The following is a 24,707-nucleotide window of genomic DNA, read 5'->3' as shown; positions in this document are numbered from 1 at the left end:
TTAAATATCTTTTTGTTTTCTGGAAGTTGTCTTTAATATTTGAAACGCAGTTTTCTCGGTCAATTTTTCTTGTATTTTCTCTCAAATGCTTTAAGTTTATCTTGGTAGTCTTCTTTCATGATATGCTTGTTTCAATTACAGTGCATGGAGAACCTCTGCTTGGAGTTATCAGAGTATGCTATAATATTGCGCTTAACAGGTAGTCTTTTGTACTTATTAATGAGAAGATTAATAAATCCAGAAAAGTCATCATTCATAGTTTGGATGTGTAGCAAGAGTCCCATAAACCAAGCGACGTCGAAGGCAATGTTGACACAGATGGTCAGTATTGTGGTCAGAAGGATGGAGAACGATCAGGTTTGAAAATTAGAAAGTTTTTTGTTTGAAATGTTTCTGTTTTTCAACTGTGGCATGAAAGGAGGAAACAATTGAGTTGCTTACACTAGAAAATCATAACATTTTGTGGGGAATCCAGGCCTCGACCTCATCTGGATCTTCTGGGCATACAGAAACTTCATCAGCAGATAATTCAAGCCCCAAAAAAGAAGAGACAACCTTGAGTGACCAAAATGAGAATGGAATGACTTTAGGAGATGCCCTTAACCAGGCCAAAGACACATCTCTTGCCTCTGTTGAGGAACTTCATAATCTTGCAGGTGGTGCTGATATCAAGGTGTGTCTATTTATCTATAAATTCATCAATTCATTTTGTGCTGTAGGGATAGTCAAGTGCTTTTCTTTACAATCATGAATGTTGCCAGACATTTCTCTCTTTCCATTCCAAGCATTCATGCATGGATAATGCCACCTTTAGAGGTGTTCTTTCTTCTTTCTCTTTTCCTTTCATTGGTAGTATTCACTGTCACCAGATGAACTTTTTACATGTATAGGGTTTAGAGGCGGTTCTGGACAAAGCAGTGCATACTGAAGATGGGAAAAAGATCACAAGGTATGGACACGCAGTACTTTAGATACTACTTTTAATATTTCTTGGTCAGAATGATAATTGTTTTTGGATTTCCTTGTATGCTTGGTACATTATGTATTTAATAAATTTTAGAGGGATTGACCTTGAGAGCATGAGTATTGGACAACGTGATGCTTTACTGGTATTCCGCACGCTTTGCAAGGTTGGTATTTTTGATATTGTCCACATTGTTGTTAGGATTCTATGACTCTTTTTGATTTCTTGAATGTACCATCGCAGATGGGGATGAAGGAAGACAACGATGACCTCACAACCAAAACACGGATTCTTTCTCTTGAGCTTCTGCAGGTTAGTTATATGAATTTATTGGTGCATTAGTTTGCATGCCTTGGTTGGTAAACTCTTAGCATAAAGTAATTATCCCTATCCTAACTACTTGTATTCTGCTTATCAATTGTTTGATTCCACTTTCTCTAATGAAAGGCTGCCGGATGTGGTCTTTATTCTCTTGTTTGTTGAACTTATTTAAAATCCTTGCTGTGGTTCTGCTTTGAACTACTGGAAGTTTGAAATGTTAGAGCCAAGAACCATGCAATAATCAGGTTATTTGGTGTGAAAGGAATAAAATAATTTTGAAGATTCAAGGGAAGAGGCTTTGAATTTGCTTTGGGATTCATGTTATTGCTTCTTTTTTGGGCTTCGGTTACAAAAAAATTTAAGGGGATTTCTTTATTCGGAAGGATTGGAAAATTGTAGTGACTTGATTTTCTTTATTCTTTTCCTTTTTCTATTAGCTTTGGTGGGACCTTTGACTACGAGGTATTTTCTTTGATTAATGAAAATTTCTTCTTTTTCTTATAAGAAAAAAATTCCCACAAAAGAACTTGCAATATCATTTTGAATAAAATGATTGAGAAAGATCTTATTATAATGTTGTATATGAAATTATTTATTGTTTTAGAAATTGATTTCTATCTTGGTACTTGCCTTTACTAATTGATTTAGTTCCTTAGCTTCACATTTATACAGATGATGACTTATAATATGGTGATGTAGGGTTTGTTGGAAGGGGTTAGCCATTCATTTACAAAGAACTTTCATTTCATTGACTCTGTAAAAGCATATCTTTCCTATGCTTTGTTGAGGGCTTCAGTTTCACAATCCCCTGTCATATTTCAGGTTTACCTCTCACAGTTTTTCTTTTATTCATACTGTTTGACAGCTCTCTGTTAGATTTTTATTAATATTTGAGTATGCATTTTTTGTTGGCAGTATGCAGCTGGAATTTTCTCAGTGCTTTTATTGCGATTCAGAGAGAGTCTTAAAGTATGAGATCTTGACAGATCATCTGAGCTACTCTTTTTTAGGGTTGAACTGCTTGCTTTGTTTATACCCTTGTTTTTTAATGCTTATACCCTTGCTTTTTTATGTTTACATTTTTTGCCTAGGGTGAGATTGGCATCTTCTTTCCCTTGATAATTCTACGATCATTGGATGGAGCTGAATTTCCTGTCAACCAAAAAACAAGTGTTCTTCGGTACAATATTCATTCTGAACAAGATGTTGAAATAAATATGCACACATTGCATCTGGGTGTCTTTTATCTTTTTATTTGTGCATGCACTCATGCAAATTTTGGCATATTGTCATTATACTAGTTCAGATATATCCTCTGTATCATCTGATTAAGTTTAGTTTTGGCAGGATGCTTGATAAAGTTTGTAAAGATCCTCAGATGCTTGTTGATGTGTATGTTAACTATGATTGTGATCTTGAGGCACCAAACTTGTTTGAACGCATGGTATAGTTTCTCTTATTACTCAAATATTTGTTGAGTTATATATTTTCTTCAGTTTGAAAGTATCCGTTGTGCATGTAATGGATCTGCATTGTCTTCTGACATACTATATAGGTGACCACTTTATCCAAAATAGCTCAAGGGACACAAAATGCAGATCCCAATTCTGTTGCTGTATCCCAGACAACTTCTATTAGAGGTTCATCACTTCAGGTAGGTGCTTTGTGTCTACTTCCTAGAAATTAGCCAGTTTATTGATGTTCATGTATATAAGATGGTAGCAGGAGTTGCTGATGAATCTTCCTTGATCACTGTACCACTGTAGTGTCTTGTGAATGTGCTTAAATCTCTGGTTGATTGGGAGAAGTCACGAAGAGAATCTGAAGAGAACAGTCCAAATAGCCATTCCCTGGCAGAAGAGGTTAATGCTAAAGAATCTGTTCAGATAAAAAGCAGGGAAGATATGTCTGATAACTTTGAGAAGGCAAAGGCTCATAAATCTACCATGGAAGCTGCCATCTCTGAGGTAATTGATGGGGCTTTATGTTAACAAGAGAAGCGTGGGGATGTAATATTTGAACCGTATTTAGTCCTTAATCTTGTTTTTTCCTTTTCTAGTGCTTATGCCATGGTCAGGGACTTATAGTTGCAAATTTATTGCAGTTTAATAGGAAACCTGTAAAGGGTATAGAGTATCTGATATCAAATAAGTTGGTGGAAAATAATCCTACTTCAGTTGCCCAGTTTCTAAGAAACACTACCAGTTTGGACAAGGTAGAGTCTCTAATGTAACTTTGATTCCATTCTTGGTGCAGAATTGTGTAATGTTCTTTGGTTTTGCAGGCTATGATTGGTGATTACTTGGGTCAACATGAGGAGTTTCCCCTTGCTGTCATGCATGCTTTTGTAGATTCAATGAAATTTTCAGGGACGAAGTTTGATACTGCAATCCGTGAATTCCTTAAAGGATTCCGACTTCCAGGAGAAGCTCAAAAGATAGACCGCATTATGGAAAAGTTTGCTGAACGGTATGAGGAGTCTGCACATGTGTATTTGTGCATGATAAATGCCTGTGTTGGCACTTGAAACTTCTTCTGTTCTAAAATATTCTCTAGAATGTTATGCATGACAGACCTAAAACGTAGTTTAAGGCCTGCTTGTATTAAAGACTTGACAGTTCAAATGGATATAGTCTTTCTATTTGTTGTAGGGACGACACTAGTAATCTGGTTTGATCATGCGCCATTCTTTTCTATTTGATATTCTTCTCCCTTTGTGCCTTGAAACCCTAGTGGGTGCAGTGAAAGTTTTAAGCCCTCTGTGAAAGTTACAGCCAGGGGGCTCATTCTAGAGATTGTGCAAGAATACTTTATTCATGAAAGCCCATGATTCAAATCCCATGTCATGCATCAATTCATGCGATATGCATAATATATCATGCCAAAATTCAATAATCTGTGGTTAGCATTTAGATTTATGGCACCTTTTTTTAAAGGTAGGTGCTGCAGTTATTGTCTATATGGAATTAGTTTTGTAAATTAGATTTAGAGACTTACTGTTCATGACAGATGGAGAGAAATTTTACATGGGTACAAGGGAATCTCTATTGATGTTCAGTGCTATTTTATTATAATGCTTGAAGATAAGAGTGTTTTATCTGAGTTTTACAATTTTGTTCTATACAATGAAAGGAGAAAGAAACATAGTGAGCATTTACCTATTATCATTTTTTTGTATTGATGTTTGATAATAAGTATAGTTCGGATGGTAGAACATGTTATGCAGACATTCACATAATACATAGATCTGATTCCCCTATGTATTGCTTGGTGGTGATAGTCTTTCATATGTTGTGGCTCTGGCAGATATTGTGCAGATAATCCTGGTCTTTTCAAGAACGCAGATACTGCTTATATTCTTGCATATTCAGTTATAATGTTGAATACTGACGCACATAACCCTATGGTCTGGCCTAAAATGTCGAAGTCTGATTTTGTACGTATGAATGCTGTGAATGATGCTGAAGAATGTGCCCCTACAGAACTCCTGGAGGAGATCTATGATTCTATTGTTAAAGAAGAGATAAAAATGAAAGATGACTTGACTAAAAGCAACAGACAGAAGCCAGAAGGTGTAGAGAGAGGAGGCCTTGTCAGTATTCTTAATCTTGCGCTCCCAAAACAGACGTCTTCGACTGATACTAAGTCCGAAAGTGAAGCTGTCATCAAGCAAACGCAGGCTATATTCCGGAATCAAGGAATAAAAAGAGGAGTTTTTTATACTTCTCAGAGGATTGAACTTGTAAGGCCCATGGTGGAGGCTGTAGGATGGCCTTTGCTTGCTGCTTTCTCTGTTACAATGGAGGAAGGTGAGAATAAACCTCGGGTTGTTCTTTGCATGGAAGGTTTTAAAGCTGGGATACATATTACACATGTTCTTGGAATGGATACCATGCGTTATGCTTTCTTAACATCTCTGGTCAGGTAAAAAAGTAGCATCATTATTTTCTTTTAAATGTTATGTGCTATGCAATTATGATTGCCCTTTAGTTCATTGAAAAATTTGTCTGATTTGCTCTTGATCACGGGGAAGAACTTGAGTGTTGTAATTTTGCTTTTAAATCTGTTTCAGATTTACTTTCTTGCATGCACCAAAGGAAATGCGTAGTAAAAATGTGGAAGCATTGCGAACTTTGCTGGCTCTGTGTGAAGCACATCCTGACTCCCTTCAGGATACATGGAATGCAGTGTTGGAATGTGTTTCTCGGCTTGAATTCATCACGTCAACTCCAGCTATTGCTGCAACTGTCATGCTTGGATCAAATCAGATTTCCAGAGATGCTGTTGTTCAAAGCCTAAAAGAGTTGGCTGGGAAACCTGCTGAACAAGTTTTTGTGAATACTGTTAAATTGCCCAGTGATTCAATCGTGGAGTTCTTCAATGCGCTGTGTGGTGTGTCAGCTGAAGAATTGAAGCAAACTCCAGCTCGTGTCTTCAGCCTGCAAAAACTTGTTGAGATCAGCTATTACAATATGGCTCGTATACGCATGGTATTTCCTTCTTACTGACACCAATGCCATATTTTGGGCTTGTTTGAATCAATATTAGTTGAGGAATGATGGGTGGTCATAGAATTCACTTTGGTGGATTGGCCCTTGTCCATTAACCGTTGCTGCTCTTGAACAGAAATTAAGGTTGTCAAACACGAATTGGCTGATTAAAAGTTGATCTTATCTGGCTGAAAAAAAAAATAGCTTGTGCCCATTTAATTCCTGCTGGTCTTGAAGTAATGGAGAATATCTAACAGAAATAAGTTGGCAGATTATAGTTTATCTTATCTAGCTGGAAAAACTTTAGTTCATTGGCCTGTTTCCATTAATTTTTGCTGCTCTTGAACTGGAATAGAGAATGTCTAACAGAAATAAGTTAGTAGAATAAAGTTTATCTTGTCGGGCTAAAAAAAATAGTAGGGGTATTAATGATAGTGCTCTTGCTTAAGGTGTTTCTGTCATGCTCAGATTAGAGCTTTACTCTTCCACTATTCAAGACGCCTTTTAACTTGCTCAAAAGTTAAATTGAGAGAGAACTAAATACTAGGAAAGAAAAAAAAAAAGGATGAAGAAGATAGAAATTTTGACTCTTTACATTTTATTTATGGAAATAAATGAATATTTGGACGTTAGTTTCCTTTCTATGGACTCTTGTAATCGGTTTTCAGTGTTGTATTGCCTTTGTGCTTTGCTTTTATTCAACACAGTTGACAATACTATAAGGCTCATTGAGAAACTTGAGAAGTAAATTAAAGTTATTGTAGCCGATAGTTCTATGTTTACTGTTAATGGAATTGTTTCATGTTTCTTATAATAATAAAAAAAAATGTTTAGCTGGTCTAAATGCACTACTTAAGGCAAAGTTATATTTGATATCTCCTGCCAATTTTATTGTAGTTACATTTTAAAATTGGTACTGATGTGTCGTATAGGTATGGGCTAGAATATGGTCTGTCCTAGCAAACCATTTTATTGCTGCTGGAAGTCATCCTGAGGAGAAAATTGCTATGTATGCCATTGATTCTCTGAGACAGCTTGGAATGAAGTATTTGGAGCGTGCTGAACTCACAAATTTCACTTTCCAAAATGACATTCTTAAACCATTTGTTGTTCTTATACGGATTAGTCGAAGTGAAAAAATAAGGAGCTTGATTGTTGACTGCATTGTTCAAGTATGTTCAGCTTTCTTCCTAAATGCTTATTTTTTCCTAAGTATGTTCAGCTTTCTTCCTAATGCTTATTTTTTGTTTCTTTTTTCTCCACATTTTTATTAGTAATGGCTATATCATGATGCAATTGGCTAATGCTGGTGTGCACTGCAGATGATAAAATCTAAAGTTGGAAGCATAAAATCTGGGTGGCGTAGTGTTTTTATGGTTTTCACAGCTGCTGCTGATGATGAATTGGAATCAATTGTTGAAAGTGCATTTGAAAATGTTGAGCAGGGTAAAAATTATCTGAGTTGTTGCTGTAATACTTGACATGACTTGTTGATGCTTTTCATTCATTTTTGCCAATTTTAGTTGATCTAACGCCAAGGGTATTTGCAGTTATATTGGAACACTTTGATCAGGTGGTTGGAGATTGTTTCATGGACTGCGTCAACTGTCTTATCAGGTTTGCCAATAACAAAAGTTCTCATCGAATAAGTTTGAAGGCTATTGCACTACTCCGTATATGTGAAGATCGTTTAGCAGAGGTTTGTTTTCTATTCATCATCTTCATATATAATTTAGCCTATTTCGTCTTCTTCCTTTTACTTTTAAGATAGGGTGCACATTTATCTTTTCTGAAGCTTTTATCATTTGTTGTAGTACATATATCTTCTTCTTCCTGTTGGATACTTTATCTTTTTGTAAATCTTTTAAATCAGCATCTGGAATTGAAAATTAGCTGAGTTTACCTTTTTTACATCAATTTTAATAACTATGCAAGCTTCATAAGCTCTGTTCCTTCCTTAAGGTATTGGTTATTATGATACTCAAAAGAAATCTTATAATTTCAGCTCTATGACAGAATGGGGTCTCTATATGATTAGTCTGTAATTCCCTTAAAGTCAACACCTTGGGTTTGAGATCTCTGATTTGAACGTTCTAATCAGAACTTTCTAACCATTTATGTTTAGTCAAACTGTTATTTTCCTAGGGCACAAGTCTCAACGCAACGCTATATAGAAGAAGACAAAATTTTTGGACAGATCTGTGTCCATATGAAGGAGAGAAGCTAGAATACTAATGTAGATTCGTATAGTGTGTATGGCTAATGCGGTCTGGTGACTTTATTTCTTCGGTTCAAAAGGATACTTACGTGCTATGGTTGCTGCATCCTATATACATCGTTTTTGTGTAGATCTATCATGTTTTATCATCTTCTACTGCATTGATTGCTTTTTGAAGTAAATTGCCTGGCATAATTTACATGCTCTTTGATTTAGGGGCTTGTACCTGGTGGGGATTTGAAGCCCATTGATGTTAGTGTGGATGCAACTCTTGATGTGACTGAGCATTATTGGTTCCCAATGCTGGCTGGTTTATCTGATCTGACATCAGATCCTAGACCAGAGGTCAGGAGCTGTGCACTTGAAGTTTTGTTTGATTTGTTGAATGAGAGAGGTAGCAAGTTCTCATCATCATTCTGGGAGAGCATTTTTCATCGCGTCTTGTTTCCTATTTTTGATCATGTGAGACATGCTGGAAAGGAAAGCTTAATTTCAACTGAGGATGAGTGGTTTCGTGAAACCAGCATTCATTCCCTTCAGTTGCTTTGCAACCTTTTCAACACTTTCTACAAGGTATTGATAAGCTTAGTGTTGGTATTTTTGAATTGTTTTAGTTTGTACCTGCTTGATCAAGCATCAGAAATATCAAGGGAGGGAAAATACGGTTCTGTAAATCTCAGAATTGGTATTGCAATGTTGCATTGAGTTGTTGAGGATGTCCAACAATTTTTTTGGATATTATGTATATTTTAATAAAAAAATTATTGGATGTTATCCTCCTAATAAAGAGAGTAACTTATTGGTCCTTTCAACTTGATTGAGAGAGAAGGGGACAGATAAAATTTTAGATTATTTGTTAAACATTTAATTCATTGAAAAACTTACCTGTAAGGACCATTCATGCAGAGTATGATTGTACGATATTAACTTGTTGATCCTTTCAGCTCTATTTTTATGCTTGTCATTAGATTTCTGATATTTTTGGTGATGAGAAGTTTCTTTGCATTCCTTTCCATGCAGGAGGTGTGTTTTATGCTGCCACCACTGCTGAGTTTGCTGTTGGATTGTGCCAAAAAGCCAGATCAGTCGGTTGTTTCAATTTCTCTTGGTGCACTTGTGCATCTCATAGAAGTTGGAGGACACCAATTTAGTGAAAGTGACTGGGATACATTGTTAAAAAGCATAAGGTGCCTATCTTGATAATTTGGTAAAGTTTAGTTTCTATTTTCTGTCTAACTACATTTATTTTGATTTACAGAGATGCATCATACACTACTCAACCACTTGAGCTGCTCAATGCTTTGGGATTTGAGAATACAAAAAACCTTACAGTGGTCATTGGAGATTCTGAGGTCAATGCAGGTGAAGTGGATAGCCAGCCACTTGCTTCCCCAAGTATTGGTGGTGATGGCATTGCAAGGACTCCTAATGCATCAGTCTCACTGGATCATAATCAAGCATTGGGGCTACATTTGGATGGATCAGAAGGTTTGCATTCCAATTACTTTTCAGAAGTATATGTTCATTAGAGAACTTTTAGACTACTGAAACAGTATAGTTATGCAAGTTGCTTTTTATCTTATTCATTTGATAGGAAGGTTGCTTTTATAGAAACTAAGTTCATTGAAAAATGTGATTAACGGTAGATGCAGTTCAATCACGCAGTAGCCCACAAAGTCAGCTCCTTCCCTACACTTTGGATGAATAGGCTAACTTCTTTACACTGGAGTAGAAACAGCCCAAAGCAGACATTAAAGTGCTGTGTTCAGGGGCCAACTTTAAGTGTGAAAATTTTTGTTCTTGTAGGTGTTCCATCACCATCAGGAAGAGCTCAGAAATCTTTTGAAGCGGAGTTCCTTCAACAGAATCAGAGCTTAGGCCAAAAGATCATGGGAAATATGATGGATAACCGTTTTCTTAGGAGTTTTACCTCTAGAAAGACTCCTGTACCAGATGCTTCAGTACCATCTTCTCCACATAAGGTACTATACTAGGAGATTCTTAAAGTTACAGATTATGAATTTGAGGTTTATCATAAAGATAGGCATTGTGTTTCTTTTGTCTTTTCCGCTTCTTTTCTTTCAGCGTTGTTGTTGCTTTCAATACACTTGTGTTGATAACTATGTTTAAACCTTGAACTGTTAATTTGTGTTATTAAGCTCCTTTGTGAAATTTAGGTTTTGCCTGGTGTTATTGGCATGAAATATCCTTTGACCATTGGTTGTTTGAACTGCTAATATGCTACTTATGGTTCTGGTGCTTTGTTGGTCTGTGTTATGTCAATGATTTTAAAAGAAATCAGTTTATGTTTTGTGGAACATAGCACAAATACACATTTATGCGCAAATATAGGTTGCATATCCCTTTGTTCTTTGTTTCTTCCAACAAATGCATATTTCATATATATATTATTTCAACGATACACATAACTACGCCTTGAATGTTTTGGGAAATTTGATGTGGATATATAGTATTACATTTGATGGACTTTCCATTGTCTCTTCAGACTTTGGAGCCAGGAAACAAACTCTAAGAACATTGGGGTCCTCGGCCTTGTCTATTTCTCACAATTTTGAGCATACGCAGATATTGACAGCCCGGAATCTTTGAACTGGATGTGGCACAAGGCTTGTTGGGCAATTTTAATTGGCTTGGGGAAAGACATAGGGAAGGGCTGAGGTTTTTCATAGGGTTTATAAATTTTCGGCTAGGTGACAAGAGAATATTTTACTTAAAGCACGATTCGGTTTGCTAAGGAGCCTTTGGAATGTGCTTTCCTAAATATTTTTTTCATGGTAGTAAGGGTTTCTCTGGTTGTGAGTTACTTTGGGGGATTGCTAGTACCCTAGGTTTAATGGACATTGTTGTGATTTTGTCAGATGACAAGGTACTAAGTGTAAAGGACAAGAACATGATGAATTGGAGACTGTATAGGTCTTCCAAGTTTGAACAAGTTTTTCTTATATCATTCTCATTGCTTCTGGGTGATAGGTAGTGTTGTTGAAAATAGATTTGGCATTACTGTAATATCCCAAGTACAGTACTTAGCTGAACTTTTGAGTTACTTGAGGTATGAATAAGTGATAGGATTTCTAAGTTTTTCTTAGTTGATTGGTTCTTGCAGTTTTTGTGCTATTGAGATGCGAGTTGTTTTGGTAGTTTACTGTATGGTTTAAAAGAAAAGAGAGTATATTTTCTATCCTTATAGAATAAATTTTTAGTACCTTACTTTTTACATATTCATTTGCCTTTAGATTTTTTGCATTTAAATATATTTTGAATCAAGATATCTTCTTGTCTCAAGCTTTTTTACATATCTATTTTAGTTTATGAGAGTATTTAAGTCTCTGAAATGCTTTATTTACAAGCTATTGCAGTAATATAACAGTTTCCAACATTTTCAAGCACTCTAGCAATTCAGAATTTTGCACTATTTTTGCTGCACTTCATATTCGTCCAGAATTTCCTAAATTTATGGTTTTGTTTTGTAATATATCTAACATCAAATGCTTTTTATTGTTCTTGTTTTCTTGATGCCAACTGTGGCTTCCTAGTGCTGTTATCCTAAAATTTTGCAGTGCCTCCTTTGGATTCAAGTTTTTGATGCTTGTGCCTTAATTTGTAATGTATCCAATGTTAAATGCTTTTTGTTTTTCCTGTTTTCTTGGTTTGATGCCAACTACAGCTTCCTGATGCTGTGGAGCCTGATACCAAAGATGAGGAAGAAAGTCCACTGTGGGGAACAATTAGGGGCAAATGCATCACTCAGTTATTGCTTCTTGGTGCCATAGATAGTATTCAGGTATGGTTATGATTCTTTTACATGTTTATATCACCGTATACCGCTGAGTCTGTTAGTGCTATTTAGTTTGAAACAGATTTATATTATTTTTGTATGGACCTTGATAAATTTTCATATAATTTGATGGGTGTAGAAGTAGAGATTTTCTTCACAAAATGCTTCCATTGTCTTTTTTGAAGCTGACCTCATCTGTTAGGTTTTAAGAAAATTTGACTTGACAGTGGAAAGCATACACTTCCCATCTGTTAGGTTTGGGCACTGGTTTATGTTCTATTGATTGTGATCTCTTTTAGGATTTTTTTTGATTTAATACTTTTGTATAGTGAATGACCTCTCTCAGGTCTATATGGAAGGCTACACTACCTTCTATGGTTAGCTTGTACATCTTTTTTGTATCTTCTGTTAGTGTTATTACAATTCTTTAGTTTTTATATAATATGGGAGAATTTAGCTGTTTTAGTCACTGAATGTCTTGAAAATTTGCAGAGAAAGTACTGGAACAAGTTGAAAACACCGCAAAAGATTGCAATAATGGATATTTTGTTTTCCTTGCTTGAATTTGCTGCTTCATATAATTCATATTCCAACCTCAGGGTGCGGATGCACCAAATTCCTGCTGAAAGGTCAAAATCCCACTGAAATTTGCTTCGTTCTTACTTTTCGTCTCATTGTTGTTTAAACTTGAAGCGGAAGCACTGTATCACATAGTAATTTTTCTTTGAACAGGCCTCCATTGAATCTTCTTCGTCAGGAATTAGCAGGGACTTCCGTATATTTGGATATCTTACAGAAAACAACTTCAGGTTTTGATGCCAGTGGGGAGCAACAACCCAAATCTAATGGTTCTCAAGATGTAGATACTGCTTCAGATAACAATGAGTCAAGCTTTACTGAACAGTCTAATGTGAAAGGGAAGCTAGAAGGGGTAGCAGAGGAGAAACTGGTGTCTTTCTGTGAGCAGATACTCAGGGAAGCATCTGATCTTCAGTCCAATGTAGGGGAAACTACAAACATGTCTATTCACCGTGTTCTGGAGTTACGCTCCCCAATCATTGTTAAGGTATGGATGCGATATGTAGGGTGTGTTTGATTCTTTAGTAGGTGTATGTAATGCCATGCATTTCATTTCTTGGCTTGAAGACCTTGAAGAACTTCTAATTCTTTGGATTGGTACATTGTCATATTTTGAGATCTTATCTTTAATTTCATATTCCCATGCGTCTATTCTTTTCACCTTCTTGTCATTGTCTGAACAGACATTACATTTGACTTGATTATCTTATTCGTTCCATCCACTTGTTTTATTTGCAATGGTTATGTAGATTTCTGTACTTTTTTGCCTTTTCAGGTGCTTAAAGGCATGTGCTATATGAACAATCAGATTTTCAGAAGTCATCTGCGTGATTTCTATCCTTTGCTTACAAAACTTGTCTGCTGCGAGCAGGTTAATCTTTTCTGCCAGACTATTTAGATTTACCGCAGCATGCACAAAGTCTTGACATTTCATTAATAAAAATTTTAATGGTCCACTTGAAAGGAACTTCATTTCTTTTCCTTTTATAATGCGTAAGTTAGTAACCCGGTTGAAAAAACTGATTTTATCTTGATTTGTTCAGATGGATATTCGTGGAGCGCTTGGTGATCTTTTCAGGATGCAGTTGAAAGCTCTCTTACCTTAGTGTATAATTGCCACTTTGCCAAGTTCCTCGGAAGGAATGATTTTCAGCGTTGCTGCACATTCCATTTCCATAGCTGATCGGCACATTGTTTTGCTAATTTGTTACTACACATCCCATTTGGTAGAAAGAGTAGCTATGTAATTTCTTTACATTATCCTTGTCCTTCAAGGACACTATTCAAAAGCAGTTATCATGTTTTGGGGAGGACTGGGGAAACAACTTTCGATGTTGGCCTGTTGTTTCTTGTAATCTCCATTTTTTGGTTAGTGGTACAAGTTATAAAGAAAGCTGTATCAGAAATGATCCGAATTTGAATTGTCGGAGGTTGCTCAGAATAATTGTTTTAATACTAAACTTTATATAGGCACAGAAAGCTCTATAATTTCTTCCAGGTTTTTAATGGACTGTCCGATGACTGGTAGAGGTAGACATTAGACAATGTTAATAGTGTTTTATTTTCTGACAAAAGAAGATTGATGATAACTTAGATTTTTAGCAATTATTGTTTTGATTCCCAAATAGAATCTCACTCATCTATTCAATAACGGATTCAAACCCGCAAATCAGAAAGTTTAATTAATACAAATTAGTAAATTACTGCTGTAAAATGCCCCTCAGAAGAAGTCAGAACATGAAAGCAAATATATTCAATAATCAACAATGAACAATATTATACAGGCAAAAAGGTAAACATACTCTGCTATGGCATCGTTGGATTGCTGCCTTCATGACGGATATCAGAATGCCTCAATCTACTGGTCAATATGTAACTTTTTGGAAGGGTTGGATGCTCCGCCAATGGTGATTTGAACCATCTATTTGATCAATTTTACATTTCTGAGGCGAAGCTGTTGCAGTCTCCGTCTTCCATTAGAAAAAGATAGCGAAATCTTGAATCAAAAGGTAGGACTGAGAAGCTTCGAGCACCAGGAAGCCTCCACTTCTGATGGCATGAACACTTTCTAACCATGGCAGCATGCTCTTCAGAGAGGAATTGACAGATCCAATCAGGTAGTGATGAGTCCTCTACCAAGCCTTTGGCAAAACAATGCAACAATTTTGGCACCAACAGTTTCCCTTTATTGCTAATACCAACAGACGCTTGCACGTAATCTCTCAACGACTCTTTCAGCAACTCGGTAACATTTTCGGGCTGATAGATTCTCACCTGATTTAAAAAGAGAAAGGAACAGCAAAGAAGATTCTTTGAGAATAGTTAAACAACCACATGGTATGATATCAGTAACAAATTTCAAGATTCTTGTAGGTGCATTACTTGGCAGCAAGAAAAAGTTTCCAAACATTTTTTGTCCATTATTCTCAATTCTACTACCACATAATTTTCCCCAAGTGCTAAATCCTAGTTATCAAGCTAGCTATTGCAGAACATATCGTTATATTCAAAATGAAATTATTCAAGCAGGCATTATCAACTGGTTGATTAAATCCTATGGAAGATTCAGAGAACAAAGAATATGATTTTTTTTGTTTTTTTGTTTTAAGGTAGCAGTTTCATTAGTACAGGAGGAATAAAGAAAATAATGAACTCTTACGGCAGGTGAAGAATGCATCCCAGAGCTCAGAGCAAAAGGTAGGAGTGGCTCGTGATGATCTATTGAATATTTTTTCAACTCCTCAGATGCCTTGAATTTCTGAAGAGCAAGAACCAGGGCCTGACACAAAATAATAAGAGCATATTATCTGTTAAATGACATTGCCAAGAAAGATTCAAAATGTTCTACATGAATGACAAGAAACTCCACATGTAACAAGAGCACAAGAGTTAGTGTAAATCACTTATTTCCTCTCCCTGAGACAATTCTTAAGACCTCCTATTTGAAGAAAAATAGGAAGAAATATAACGCTAAAATTCGTAGTTCACTAAAATGCTTGAGAATAAAGCTTCCCCCAATCATTGATCAAGAGCATCCACTGCTCGGCCAATTCGATTGCCTGCCGACCTGATAGGTGAAAAGCCCACAATTTGGCAGCAGGTCTTCTTATAGACCATACCCTATTATTGACTATCAATCATCGTATAAAAAATAGGATTACTGAGTCACCATCCCTCATCTAGAACTGCGAGGCTGAAGAATCTTTTTACAAGAAGTAGGTGGGAGGGGAAATTCATGAATATGATTAAGGACACATACTATTTGTGGGCGATGAGCTGGAGGTTTCATCTTCAGAATGATAAATTCAATGTCAGCTGCAGTGAATGAGTGCCCTCCAACAGTATAAGCGGCCTGCAAGCCATTATGTCATTTTGTTCACATTAGTTCACAAGTAGCAAAGAAAATATACGAGCAGTCTATTTAAGAAAAGCTAAACCATCAGACCTTCTGAATTAATGAAAATAATTTCATTTCACTTGTTGGAACTCCATATGCTAAATATGCCTGAGAAAACAGACACAAGAAAGGCAAGTCAAAACAATACGGATTTTTGAATCAGGAAATATCATAAATAACTTGACCCGGTTAAAAGATAATAGCTATCAACAGGATCGTCATGCTAAGGCACAAAATGGAGGGGAGCCAAGGTCAAGAATAATTAATTCCTGTCAAAAGAATAAAAACAGACTTACATGCATAATCAAAGCATTATATAAGTTGATCCAAAATGCCAGCTTCTCATTGCAAGTCATGCAATATAGATCTACTCTGGCTAAATGCTCAAGGAACAACCTGTATGGAAAACAAACAGGGAAAACAAAAGCAATAGCATGTCAAATTTCTCATCCAAGGCAATACAAAATAACAAAATCCAATCGCTGAGGTCATCAGAAATGCTAATCTATCATTTCTAAAGAAGGTCCTCAATGAAAGTTCAGTCAGAAGGCTGACAGAAAGGGGAATGATTATTTCAAACAGAGATAGCCAACCTAAATCTTTTGAGAGCCGTAGCAGCATATTCAAGTTCTTTCTTCCCAACAGACAACCAAGAGACTTCAACCGCCATACTGTAGTTTCCAATATTTCTTGTCCAGTCCACCTTTCTGGGAACCCCGTAAGGATCAAATGAGCGATCTCTTGCAAAGATATCAGGATCATTTTCCATATCAACTGAGGGACTCCTTGCAATAATGGGTGATTCTGAGAAAGATGTCATTGAAGAATAGGAAAGGTGGCCCTGAGGTGAAGATGGTGAAGCTATACACTCAGAAGAAGTTAGCTTGGACGAATTTGCTAAGAACAGAAATATATCCCTCATACACCGGACCATTTCTTCAGACAGTCGGCAAGGGTAGTGCCAAAGATTATCCTCAGAGTCATTGTAATTTTGCTCTTCAATCGAATTTGGCAGTGCTTGCATTTCTTTCATTTCTCCTTCTACACTTTTCTCACAACGAGGTCTTGTGATCTGTCATAAAATATTGACTATTAACTCTTAAATCTTTTCTTAGATAGACAGTAGCAGAGCCCTTCAAATACACTAAAAGTTCATAGGATGTACCCTAGATCTGACATTCTAAATAAGCAGATCCAAGAGTCTTGACACTGGAAAACTTAGAAGATAAAAAAACTAGACCAGATACCTATTTAGATTGGTTATAAACAATATATTGAACTAACTGTCAACTAATCATCTAAAATCCAGATATCCACTTGGAGTATTCAGGTAAAATCTAAATCAAATACCAATTGTGGCAAGTGAGCTTGAGAACTGTCGAATGAGGATAACTCGGTACTGGACGTATGGCTTAAACGATACTCAGCAAGACGACGTTCATTCCTCTCCTGACTAAGCTGGTATTGCAAGGAAACTGTTTCTTGTTCAAGCTTTGATACAGTGATTTCCAGAACAGCTATGCTATCCAAAAGATCTTGGGCCTACAATCCATGAAGAACCTAAGAAAAGAAAACAGATATACCACAGACAAGAATCCAAATAGAGAGAGATTGACCTTATCAGGAAGCTGGCAGGGGGAATTTGACAAGGTTGGATCTGAGTGTTCAACAGCACTTGCTAGAGCTAAATGCAAGTCAATCTCTTCTTGTAATTGTTGTCGCAATTTCTTAATCTGTAACATCCATGCGGTAGTAAATACTGAAGCTCATTTAATGGCACTCATCCAAATTTTTAAATCTAGCAGTTTAACACTTAACAAGCAAGAATATGATATCAACCTAGATACAGTTGCGTACAAAGGCTAGCATTTTTGATGCCCTGGTAGAATCAGTTCAACAGGAGAAATGAATTCACAACATCAAAATAATTATATTAAAAATGTTATGCTATCATTCTTTACTCCAGAGTAAACTAGATTAATTTGGTACTAAACTCCCAGTCACATTAGCAATTTAATACTTAATCACCACATTGTAACTATACTCCTACAAAACTTTTGTTCACTCATCTCTGTCTAATTCTCTAGGTACGTCCCGAGTAGTGTGATCCAAGACATCAGAAATATAAACCAAAAGACGTACTTGAAAACACTAAGAGACTGAAGAATTCCCCCCTATTAAAGCCTTCAGACTAATCTGTACTCACATATACATCTTTTCCTCTATTTCTAGAGATATTGTGCAAGCTGCTATGAAAAATGAAAACACACCCACATGCACACATAAAAGCACAAGCTACAGACAAATCTCAATACAAAGATCATCTATCAACTTGAAGGAAAAAAAAAAGAAAAAAAAAAAAAAGTAGAAAATAATGAATGGAAATGTATCCACTTACATCTTGCTCAAGCTGGTATTTGTAAAGACATTTTTCCCCTCTTGTTTTATTCGGCAGCTTAGACACCTGAACTCTTGGTTCGAAGCATCATTCAAAATTTATCTCATAAATTTACCAAAAAAAAAAAACAAATAAATAAATAAAAAAAAAAATTATAAACTTCTCAAACACGTTAATTTAATCAGTAATATTCCCAGCATTGCCAGTAGTAAAGGGTCCAAATAAATGGCTCAAATAATCAAGAACCAGCAACAATACCTCGAAATCGGACGGACAAAGGGACCCATCTCCAGCAGAAAAAGACCAACCCTTTTTCCACAAATATCTATGAATGGAACTTCCCCTGTAACCAAATTCAATGCACATTAACACAAAATGAGCCCAAAAATTAGTAAAAGAGATTGTTCAGAGTCTTCACTCACAAATTAATTGGAAGAACGAAACCACTGTTGTTGATAGTACTAGGAGAAGAAGGCTGATTGTGTTGGAGGCAGTCTTGTTCATCCAGAACTTCTGCTTTCAGACAAAGCATCTCGAGTTAAGTTGCGTTGAGTTTAGAATATTTGTTGTAGTAAAATTTTATATTAAGAGGGAATATTTGAAGGGAAGAGTGAGTGAAAGAAATAATAGGAGAAGTTGGTGGGGTTAGTGTTAGTGATGAGACTGGGGTCAATCGATTCATGGATTTTCTGAGTGAGTCAGTCGCTTTCGAGCGGGAGTCGCATTCACCGACAGAACCCACTTTCAGATTCAGTTTATTTATGTATTTTCTTACTTTTTAACTTTTTGGTATTTGTAAACAGTAATCCACCAGTGCCTTGTGCTTGCCATGATACAATTTCTTTTTGTTAAAAGGAGGACTTCAAGATTCATATCTGTATTGGGCATGGATTAAGAACCCTTTTCTCTTTTATACAAATTACGATATTTTTTATTTTTATTAGATTCATACTTTTAAAACGATTTAATTATATTTCATATTTATGATAAGGAAATTATATTAAATAATACTAAATAAAACCATGACGTAAGTTAATGCAATTTACTCAATATTAATTTTAAACAAGTAGACATTGTTAATTAATTTAATATTTATAAATTTAAATTTGTAATGCTTGATCAAACTATAGTCAACAGTAGTCAATGACGTTGACCATCATTGATTGACATTGACTGTTGTTGACCATCGTCTGATCGATGTTGACTAATGTTTCACCGCTATTTTGACTTTCATTGACTACTAATCAGTCCAGCTTTTGATTCTTTTTTTCAATTTTTAGTTAAATAATAATTCAAAAATATACTAATTTTTAATAAATAATATTATGCAATGTAATTCATAAACGAAAATACAACATACTATAAAAATAATACAATACAATGTTTCGCCAAACATTATATAACATTTAACATAACATTATATAATACAACGCAATATTATACTAAGCTATATAATATGTTTAATGCTATGTTATGTCGCGTGCTAAATATTCCATCGGTTCATTGTTGGGCCTAAGTTTTTATTGTTTCAAATTACTTTCAGTTTTTTGGATTTGTAAAATCGTATTGACATAATTTAACAACTATGCGCTGTAAAATTGAATAAAACAAAATTAAGTATGATAAAGTTAAAAGAATTTCTTTTGTTTTAATTAAGAAGAGTCAACAAGCTGGACCCGGCAGGACGATGGTGTTGACCCATAAAATTTTGAGGTTGGACCGAGCAAATCTAAACCTCTAGCTTTGAGCCATGCATTGGGAATAATGGTGACATCAATGTGACCCAAATTGAGTCGTGACTCACATGAGTTTAAAACTATTTCGGGCTTCAAAAAGTAAACAGTTTGTCCTTGGCATTTTCAACAAATAACAATTTCACCCGAACGAAGGGCAAATTAGACATTTACCCTTCTTTAAGGTGAAATCGTTACTTGTTGAACATGTCAAGGTAAGAATTGTCACTTTTTTAAACCTGTGGGGTAAATTATAATTTGTCCAAACCTGGAGTTCCAAAACCTTGACTAGATCTTTGGGGTCTAAACAAAAGAGTTGGTATGACTTTAAGGAGACTTGTTCTATTCCTTGAGTTTTCGGTTTTAAACTTTGAAACCATATATCATAATAATATTATGACTTATTTGATCATTTGAGTTTGCAAAGTGTTCAATAGACTTCGAAGATTAATTAAGATGTCCGTAAGTTAGCCCGAACACTCCGATTACCTAAAAAAAAAAAACTCTAATAGTGCTTCATGACCAAAACCCACCTAGGATTATTAATACATAACAATATCCAGTTTAAGTTTTTTTTTTTTTTTTTTTTTAAACTATATATTTGAGAATAATAAAGATACTTTAACCATGCAATTACTTTTTAATTTTATTTAAAGACAAAGAAAATATCCGAGTTGGAAAAGGTGCATTCCTTGTAAATGGGTTTTGGGTAAGCAAGAAATGATGTTCAACAAGTTCACTTCATTCCTTTCTTATATTATTCCCTCTCTCTCTAACACGTATCATATCAAATTAAGATAAGGCGTTAGTTGATCAAACGGGTTACCACTTAGAATCTAGTTCCTTGTTGAATCTTTAGTGCAACTTTCCTTTCTTTTCAATTCAATAAAGCACATTTTCTCTCACCTTTTGACGCCAAACTCATCCTATTAATTACCCCCGACAAACCTCTGCACTCTTCACAATATAACATAACATGGGAAAGGGCAACGGCTACATGTTATGTTTGTTTTTGGTATTCTTTTTAGGTGAAGGCCTATCAAAGGGCGTTCAAGGCCTGGCTTGCAACTGGGGATTGCAATCGACTCACCCGTTGCAGCCGAGCATAGTCGTGAAGCTCATGAAAGACAATGGATTCAATAAAGTGAAGCTGTTTGAAGCTGATCCCGGGGCTCTAAGGGCTCTGGCAAACTCTGGTATTCAAGTTATGGTTGGCATTCCCAATGAGCTATTGGCGCCTCTTGCTAGCAACGTCAATAATGCTATCAATTATGTTAAACAAAACATTTCCACTTATGTCTCCAAAGGTGTCGATATAAGGTGATGTTTTTGTCATACATTACTGGAACTATAACTTGATTTTCATTGTCTTTTCTTTTGCCCTGCATAGGAGTGCTAGTGACAGTCACGGATGCAATAGTTGTTAGCCTTCTCGCAACATGTGTCCAAAACATATATTTTATTTTGTTCAAAATAAATACTATGTTACGAGAAGAGTTAGCAATTGTCACTAGCACTCCTTTGTGAATAATTCATCTTTGACAAGATATCCAAATTTAGTAGAAGAAGAAGGTTAATCTTTTCGCATGGGAAAAGGTTAAACTATCTTTTAATTTCATTTCATCTAATGCATTTCTTGATTTGTATTTCAATATTCCAGATGGGTTTGGGGTGTTATCTTACTCTGCATTATGATCCTCTTTTAACCGTAGGGATTGGTTTAATTTTTAGGAGCGGTTAATTTTCAGCTAAACTTTATCACTTGATTGAAATTAAACTGAGTTGTAATGGTGTTTTAGGTATGTAGCTGTGGCGAATGAACCTTTCCTCAAGACCTACAAAGACACTTTTCTGCATACAACATTTCCAGCCCTGCAGAATATTCAAGCAGCCCTGATAAAAGCCGGCTTAGGCAAGCAAGTTAAGGTCACCATTCCGCTGAATGCAGATGTCTATGAGAGTGAAAGTGGCCTGCCTTCCAGTGGCGACTTTCGGCCTGACATCCATGGCCTCATGATGTCTATTATTAAGTTTCTAAGCGACAATCGCGGTGTCCTCACCATCAACATTTATCCCTTTCTCAGCCTCTATGCCGATCCCAATTTCCCCGTTGATTACGCCTTCTTCAATGGCAGCGCTGCCCCTGTTGTTGATGGTTCCATATCTTACACCAATGTGTTTGATGCCAATTTTGACACCCTCATTTCAGCTCTTGAAAAGAATGGTTTCGGATCAATGCCTGTCATGATTGGTGAAGTTGGTTGGCCTACTGATGGTGATCCTAATGCCAACATTGAGTATGCCCGTAGGTTCAATCAAGGACTACTCGACCGGATAATTCGAGGCCAGGGGACCCCAAAACGCAGCACCCCACCAGAAGTTTACTTGTTTTCTCTCATTGATGAGGATAACAAGAGCGTTCAGCCTGGAAATTTTGAGAGGCACTGGGGAGTTTTTTATTATGATGGAGCCATTAAGTACCAATTGAATATGGGGAATGGAAGAGGTCTAATTCCAGCAAAAGGTGTGAAATATTTGGCGAGGCAGTGGTGTGTAATGTCACCTGGAGCAAGCACTTCAGACCCCAATTTCCAAAATAGCATTAACTATGCCTGCACTTATGCAGATTGCACAAGTCTTGGATACGGATCATCTTGTGGAAATCTGGATGCCAAGAGCAATGCTTCTTATGCGTTTAACATGTACTACCAGACCATGAATCAAAGAAAAGATTCATGTTCATTCTCTAATTTATCAACTATCACCACCGTCAATCCTTCGCGAGGCACTTGCCGATATGAGATCATGATTGATCTGGGAAAACATGAGCGGCCTTCTAATCATGCACCTTCAGCAGCTGGAAGGAAGCAACACTACCCGCTGATTATGGCTCTCGTATTAGTTTTGACATTGATTGTTTGAGGTGTTTCCTGAGTTGATTACTCAACTGATTATTTAACTGGATTCATCAAAATAAAATTTTCATGGTTTATTCAATTGTAAACTGTATATAGTCTCTGTAAAAGAGTTGAATATATTTCAGATTTAGTAAAAGTTGATGGTTTTTAATTGGCTGATTTTCCTTTTTTCTTGGTGTTAATTTCAATTCATTTCATTCTTCAAGGAAGCATTAATTACAACTCTAGCTGCTTGTGTGGCTTACTAAATAAACTTGAAAACAAGAGAAGATCCGAAGAAGAAAGTGAAATAAAATATATACAGATACAACATCAATATTACTACATGCATTTGGTTGTTGAACTTAACTTCTGCTATTAGAGAAGTCCTTTGGTTACTATCTGGTTAACAGCTGAAATTAAATTAAGTTATAAAAATAATAATAACAATTATTAGTAATAGTAGTACTAATGCAATATTAAAATTTATTTAAGAAGGAAAAAGAAATTCATAAGAATAGTGGGAGTAAAACCCAAAGGGTTATCCTGACAGTCACGAATGTTTGCTCTATTATTTGAGTTTTTGATTTCAAACTTTGGGACTATCTACTACAATAACATTGTAGCTTACCTGGTCTTTTGGACTTGTAGAATATTCAATAAACTTTACTTTATTGAATTCTTGAGTTCAAACCTTGGGGTTACTTATCAAAAAAAGGGTTACATAAAAAACATGGATTGAGACGACCTCTACAATAATATACAAACAAATTTTATATGTATTCAATGAACTTTAACGATTAATTAAGGTGCGCCCGAAAAAAAAAAAAAAAAAGGGTTCACATCCAAAACATGGATATATTGGGACGCCTCAACAATAAAGTACAAACTAATTTTGCACGTTTTAAGGGATATTTATCATTTTCATGAGACAACCGACAATCAACCACATAATACCTCTAAATTTTCATTACAATTTTAATCAGACTACTTTTTTTTTTTTTTTTTCTTTTGTATCAAAATTTTAGGTATAATAAAATGAGGAAATTTAACTCCCCAAACATCCCAAGTTTGGATTTTAAAAGATAACTCTAAAAATCGGAGGCTTTTTTTTTTTTTTTTTAAATTTAAAAATCTGACATGGCACACTTAATTGTAACTAAACATGCAAAAACAAAAGGGTTAGAGTGAAAGGATTGAAACGTATATGGGTAATAGTATAATTAATGGAAATTTGTTTAAATTTTAAAAATTAAAAAACGACCCCCTCCCTTCAAAATCGCTTAATCGAGCAGTATACCCAAAAAAGGACCAACGAAACACCTTCCATTTCTCTACGATTTCTGGTGATAAAAGTTTCCTATTTCCGACCAATATTCGATCTTAAAGCTTTGTTACATAAAATCATGGCTGATATTCACAAAGAGGAGGAAAACCCAACCCCACTCCAAATCCTAGACTTCAGCGGCGACGGCTGTTCAAAGGTTGTCAAAGAAGACGTTCTGGTGGATCATCTGATGAGTGAAGGTGGTCTAGTGGCAGAGGAGACAATGGTGGCACAAGAACATAGAGGAGAATAGAAAAATGGTTCTGAAGAGGAGCATACTGGCGAGAATTCAGGCTAGAAGGAGGACGCTGGTGAACAAAATGTACGTTTTTTATTGGAGGTTTTGAATTTGATGAAAAAATTGATTGGTTTGTGTGAATTTGGGGGATATGTAGTTGGTTTTGATTATTATGGTGGTTATGGCGTTTTGTCGAGCAGTTGGTGGGCATTAGGGGAGTGGCTTTGTTTGGGTTCCAGAGGATGGGGGAAGGCAAGGGAGACTGTAGGGAGGTTGTTTGTGGGAGGTTGGAAAGCTGGGGATGGTAGAAGGTGGTGGTAGAATAGGGAGGCTGAAGGGTTGCCCTACA

At 35.9% G+C, this 24,707-nt stretch overlaps 3 protein-coding genes across 6 annotated transcripts in view; 2 read left to right on the top strand and 1 right to left on the bottom strand.

Annotated features, from left to right (window-relative positions):
- LOC116114019 (brefeldin A-inhibited guanine nucleotide-exchange protein 5) overlaps positions 1 to 13,874 on the top strand; it is a 29,170-nt gene extending 15,296 nt beyond the window's left edge. For 2 of the 4 annotated variants that reach the window (XM_031400166.1, XM_031400165.1), the window contains exons 7-34: positions 142 to 199; positions 273 to 357; positions 476 to 673; positions 891 to 949; positions 1,061 to 1,130; positions 1,208 to 1,276; positions 1,985 to 2,107; positions 2,201 to 2,254; positions 2,377 to 2,465; positions 2,633 to 2,729; positions 2,841 to 2,939; positions 3,052 to 3,252; positions 3,390 to 3,500; positions 3,570 to 3,754; positions 4,592 to 5,209; positions 5,358 to 5,775; positions 6,708 to 6,947; positions 7,098 to 7,221; positions 7,326 to 7,474; positions 8,210 to 8,566; positions 9,014 to 9,180; positions 9,252 to 9,481; positions 9,800 to 9,975; positions 11,679 to 11,795; positions 12,282 to 12,418; positions 12,522 to 12,855; positions 13,144 to 13,239; positions 13,412 to 13,874. In XM_031400166.1, coding sequence (XP_031256026.1) covers positions 142 to 199; positions 273 to 357; positions 476 to 673; positions 891 to 949; positions 1,061 to 1,130; positions 1,208 to 1,276; positions 1,985 to 2,107; positions 2,201 to 2,254; positions 2,377 to 2,465; positions 2,633 to 2,729; positions 2,841 to 2,939; positions 3,052 to 3,252; positions 3,390 to 3,500; positions 3,570 to 3,754; positions 4,592 to 5,209; positions 5,358 to 5,775; positions 6,708 to 6,947; positions 7,098 to 7,221; positions 7,326 to 7,474; positions 8,210 to 8,566; positions 9,014 to 9,180; positions 9,252 to 9,481; positions 9,800 to 9,975; positions 11,679 to 11,795; positions 12,282 to 12,418; positions 12,522 to 12,855; positions 13,144 to 13,239; positions 13,412 to 13,474 — 4,724 coding nt within the window. In that variant the 3' untranslated portion in view covers positions 13,475 to 13,874. Of the gene's footprint in view, positions 1 to 141; positions 200 to 272; positions 358 to 475; positions 674 to 890; positions 950 to 1,060; positions 1,131 to 1,207; positions 1,277 to 1,984; positions 2,108 to 2,200; positions 2,255 to 2,376; positions 2,466 to 2,632; positions 2,730 to 2,840; positions 2,940 to 3,051; positions 3,253 to 3,389; positions 3,501 to 3,569; positions 3,755 to 4,591; positions 5,210 to 5,357; positions 5,776 to 6,707; positions 6,948 to 7,097; positions 7,222 to 7,325; positions 7,475 to 8,209; positions 8,567 to 9,013; positions 9,181 to 9,251; positions 9,482 to 9,799; positions 9,976 to 10,499; positions 11,166 to 11,678; positions 11,796 to 12,281; positions 12,419 to 12,521; positions 12,856 to 13,143; positions 13,240 to 13,411 lie in introns of those variants that run through there. The other 2 variants (XM_031400167.1, XM_031400168.1) reach the window with 2 other exon arrangements.
- Positions 13,875 to 14,006: 132 nt separating this feature from the next.
- LOC116114049 lies at positions 14,007 to 18,760 on the bottom strand. The gene is made up of 11 exons (XM_031400204.1): positions 18,586 to 18,760; positions 18,422 to 18,506; positions 18,164 to 18,229; positions 17,382 to 17,498; positions 17,116 to 17,307; positions 16,359 to 16,837; positions 16,062 to 16,161; positions 15,814 to 15,873; positions 15,628 to 15,720; positions 15,028 to 15,147; positions 14,007 to 14,642 (listed from the first exon to the last, which is right to left on the bottom strand). Exons 1-11 carry the CDS (start codon positions 18,693 to 18,695, stop codon positions 14,304 to 14,306), a joined length of 1,761 nt encoding a protein of 586 aa, XP_031256064.1. The 5' UTR covers positions 18,696 to 18,760; the 3' UTR covers positions 14,007 to 14,303.
- A 2,007-nt stretch (positions 18,761 to 20,767) lies between these two features.
- On the top strand, positions 20,768 to 22,945 carry LOC116114051 (glucan endo-1,3-beta-glucosidase 5). The gene is made up of 2 exons (XM_031400206.1): positions 20,768 to 21,216; positions 21,696 to 22,945. The coding sequence occupies exons 1-2, from the start codon at positions 20,873 to 20,875 to the stop codon at positions 22,816 to 22,818; spliced, it is 1,467 nt and encodes a 488-aa protein (XP_031256066.1). The 5' UTR covers positions 20,768 to 20,872; the 3' UTR covers positions 22,819 to 22,945.
- Positions 22,946 to 24,707: the final 1,762 nt, after the last annotated feature.

Source organism: Pistacia vera, unplaced genomic scaffold (assembly GCF_008641045.1).
Source record: "Pistacia vera cultivar Batoury unplaced genomic scaffold, PisVer_v2 Contig7, whole genome shotgun sequence".
Taxonomy (NCBI): Eukaryota; Viridiplantae; Streptophyta; class Magnoliopsida; order Sapindales; family Anacardiaceae; genus Pistacia; species Pistacia vera.
Note: the sequence above shows the minus strand (reverse complement) of the source record. Positions and strands in the feature narration are given on the sequence as shown.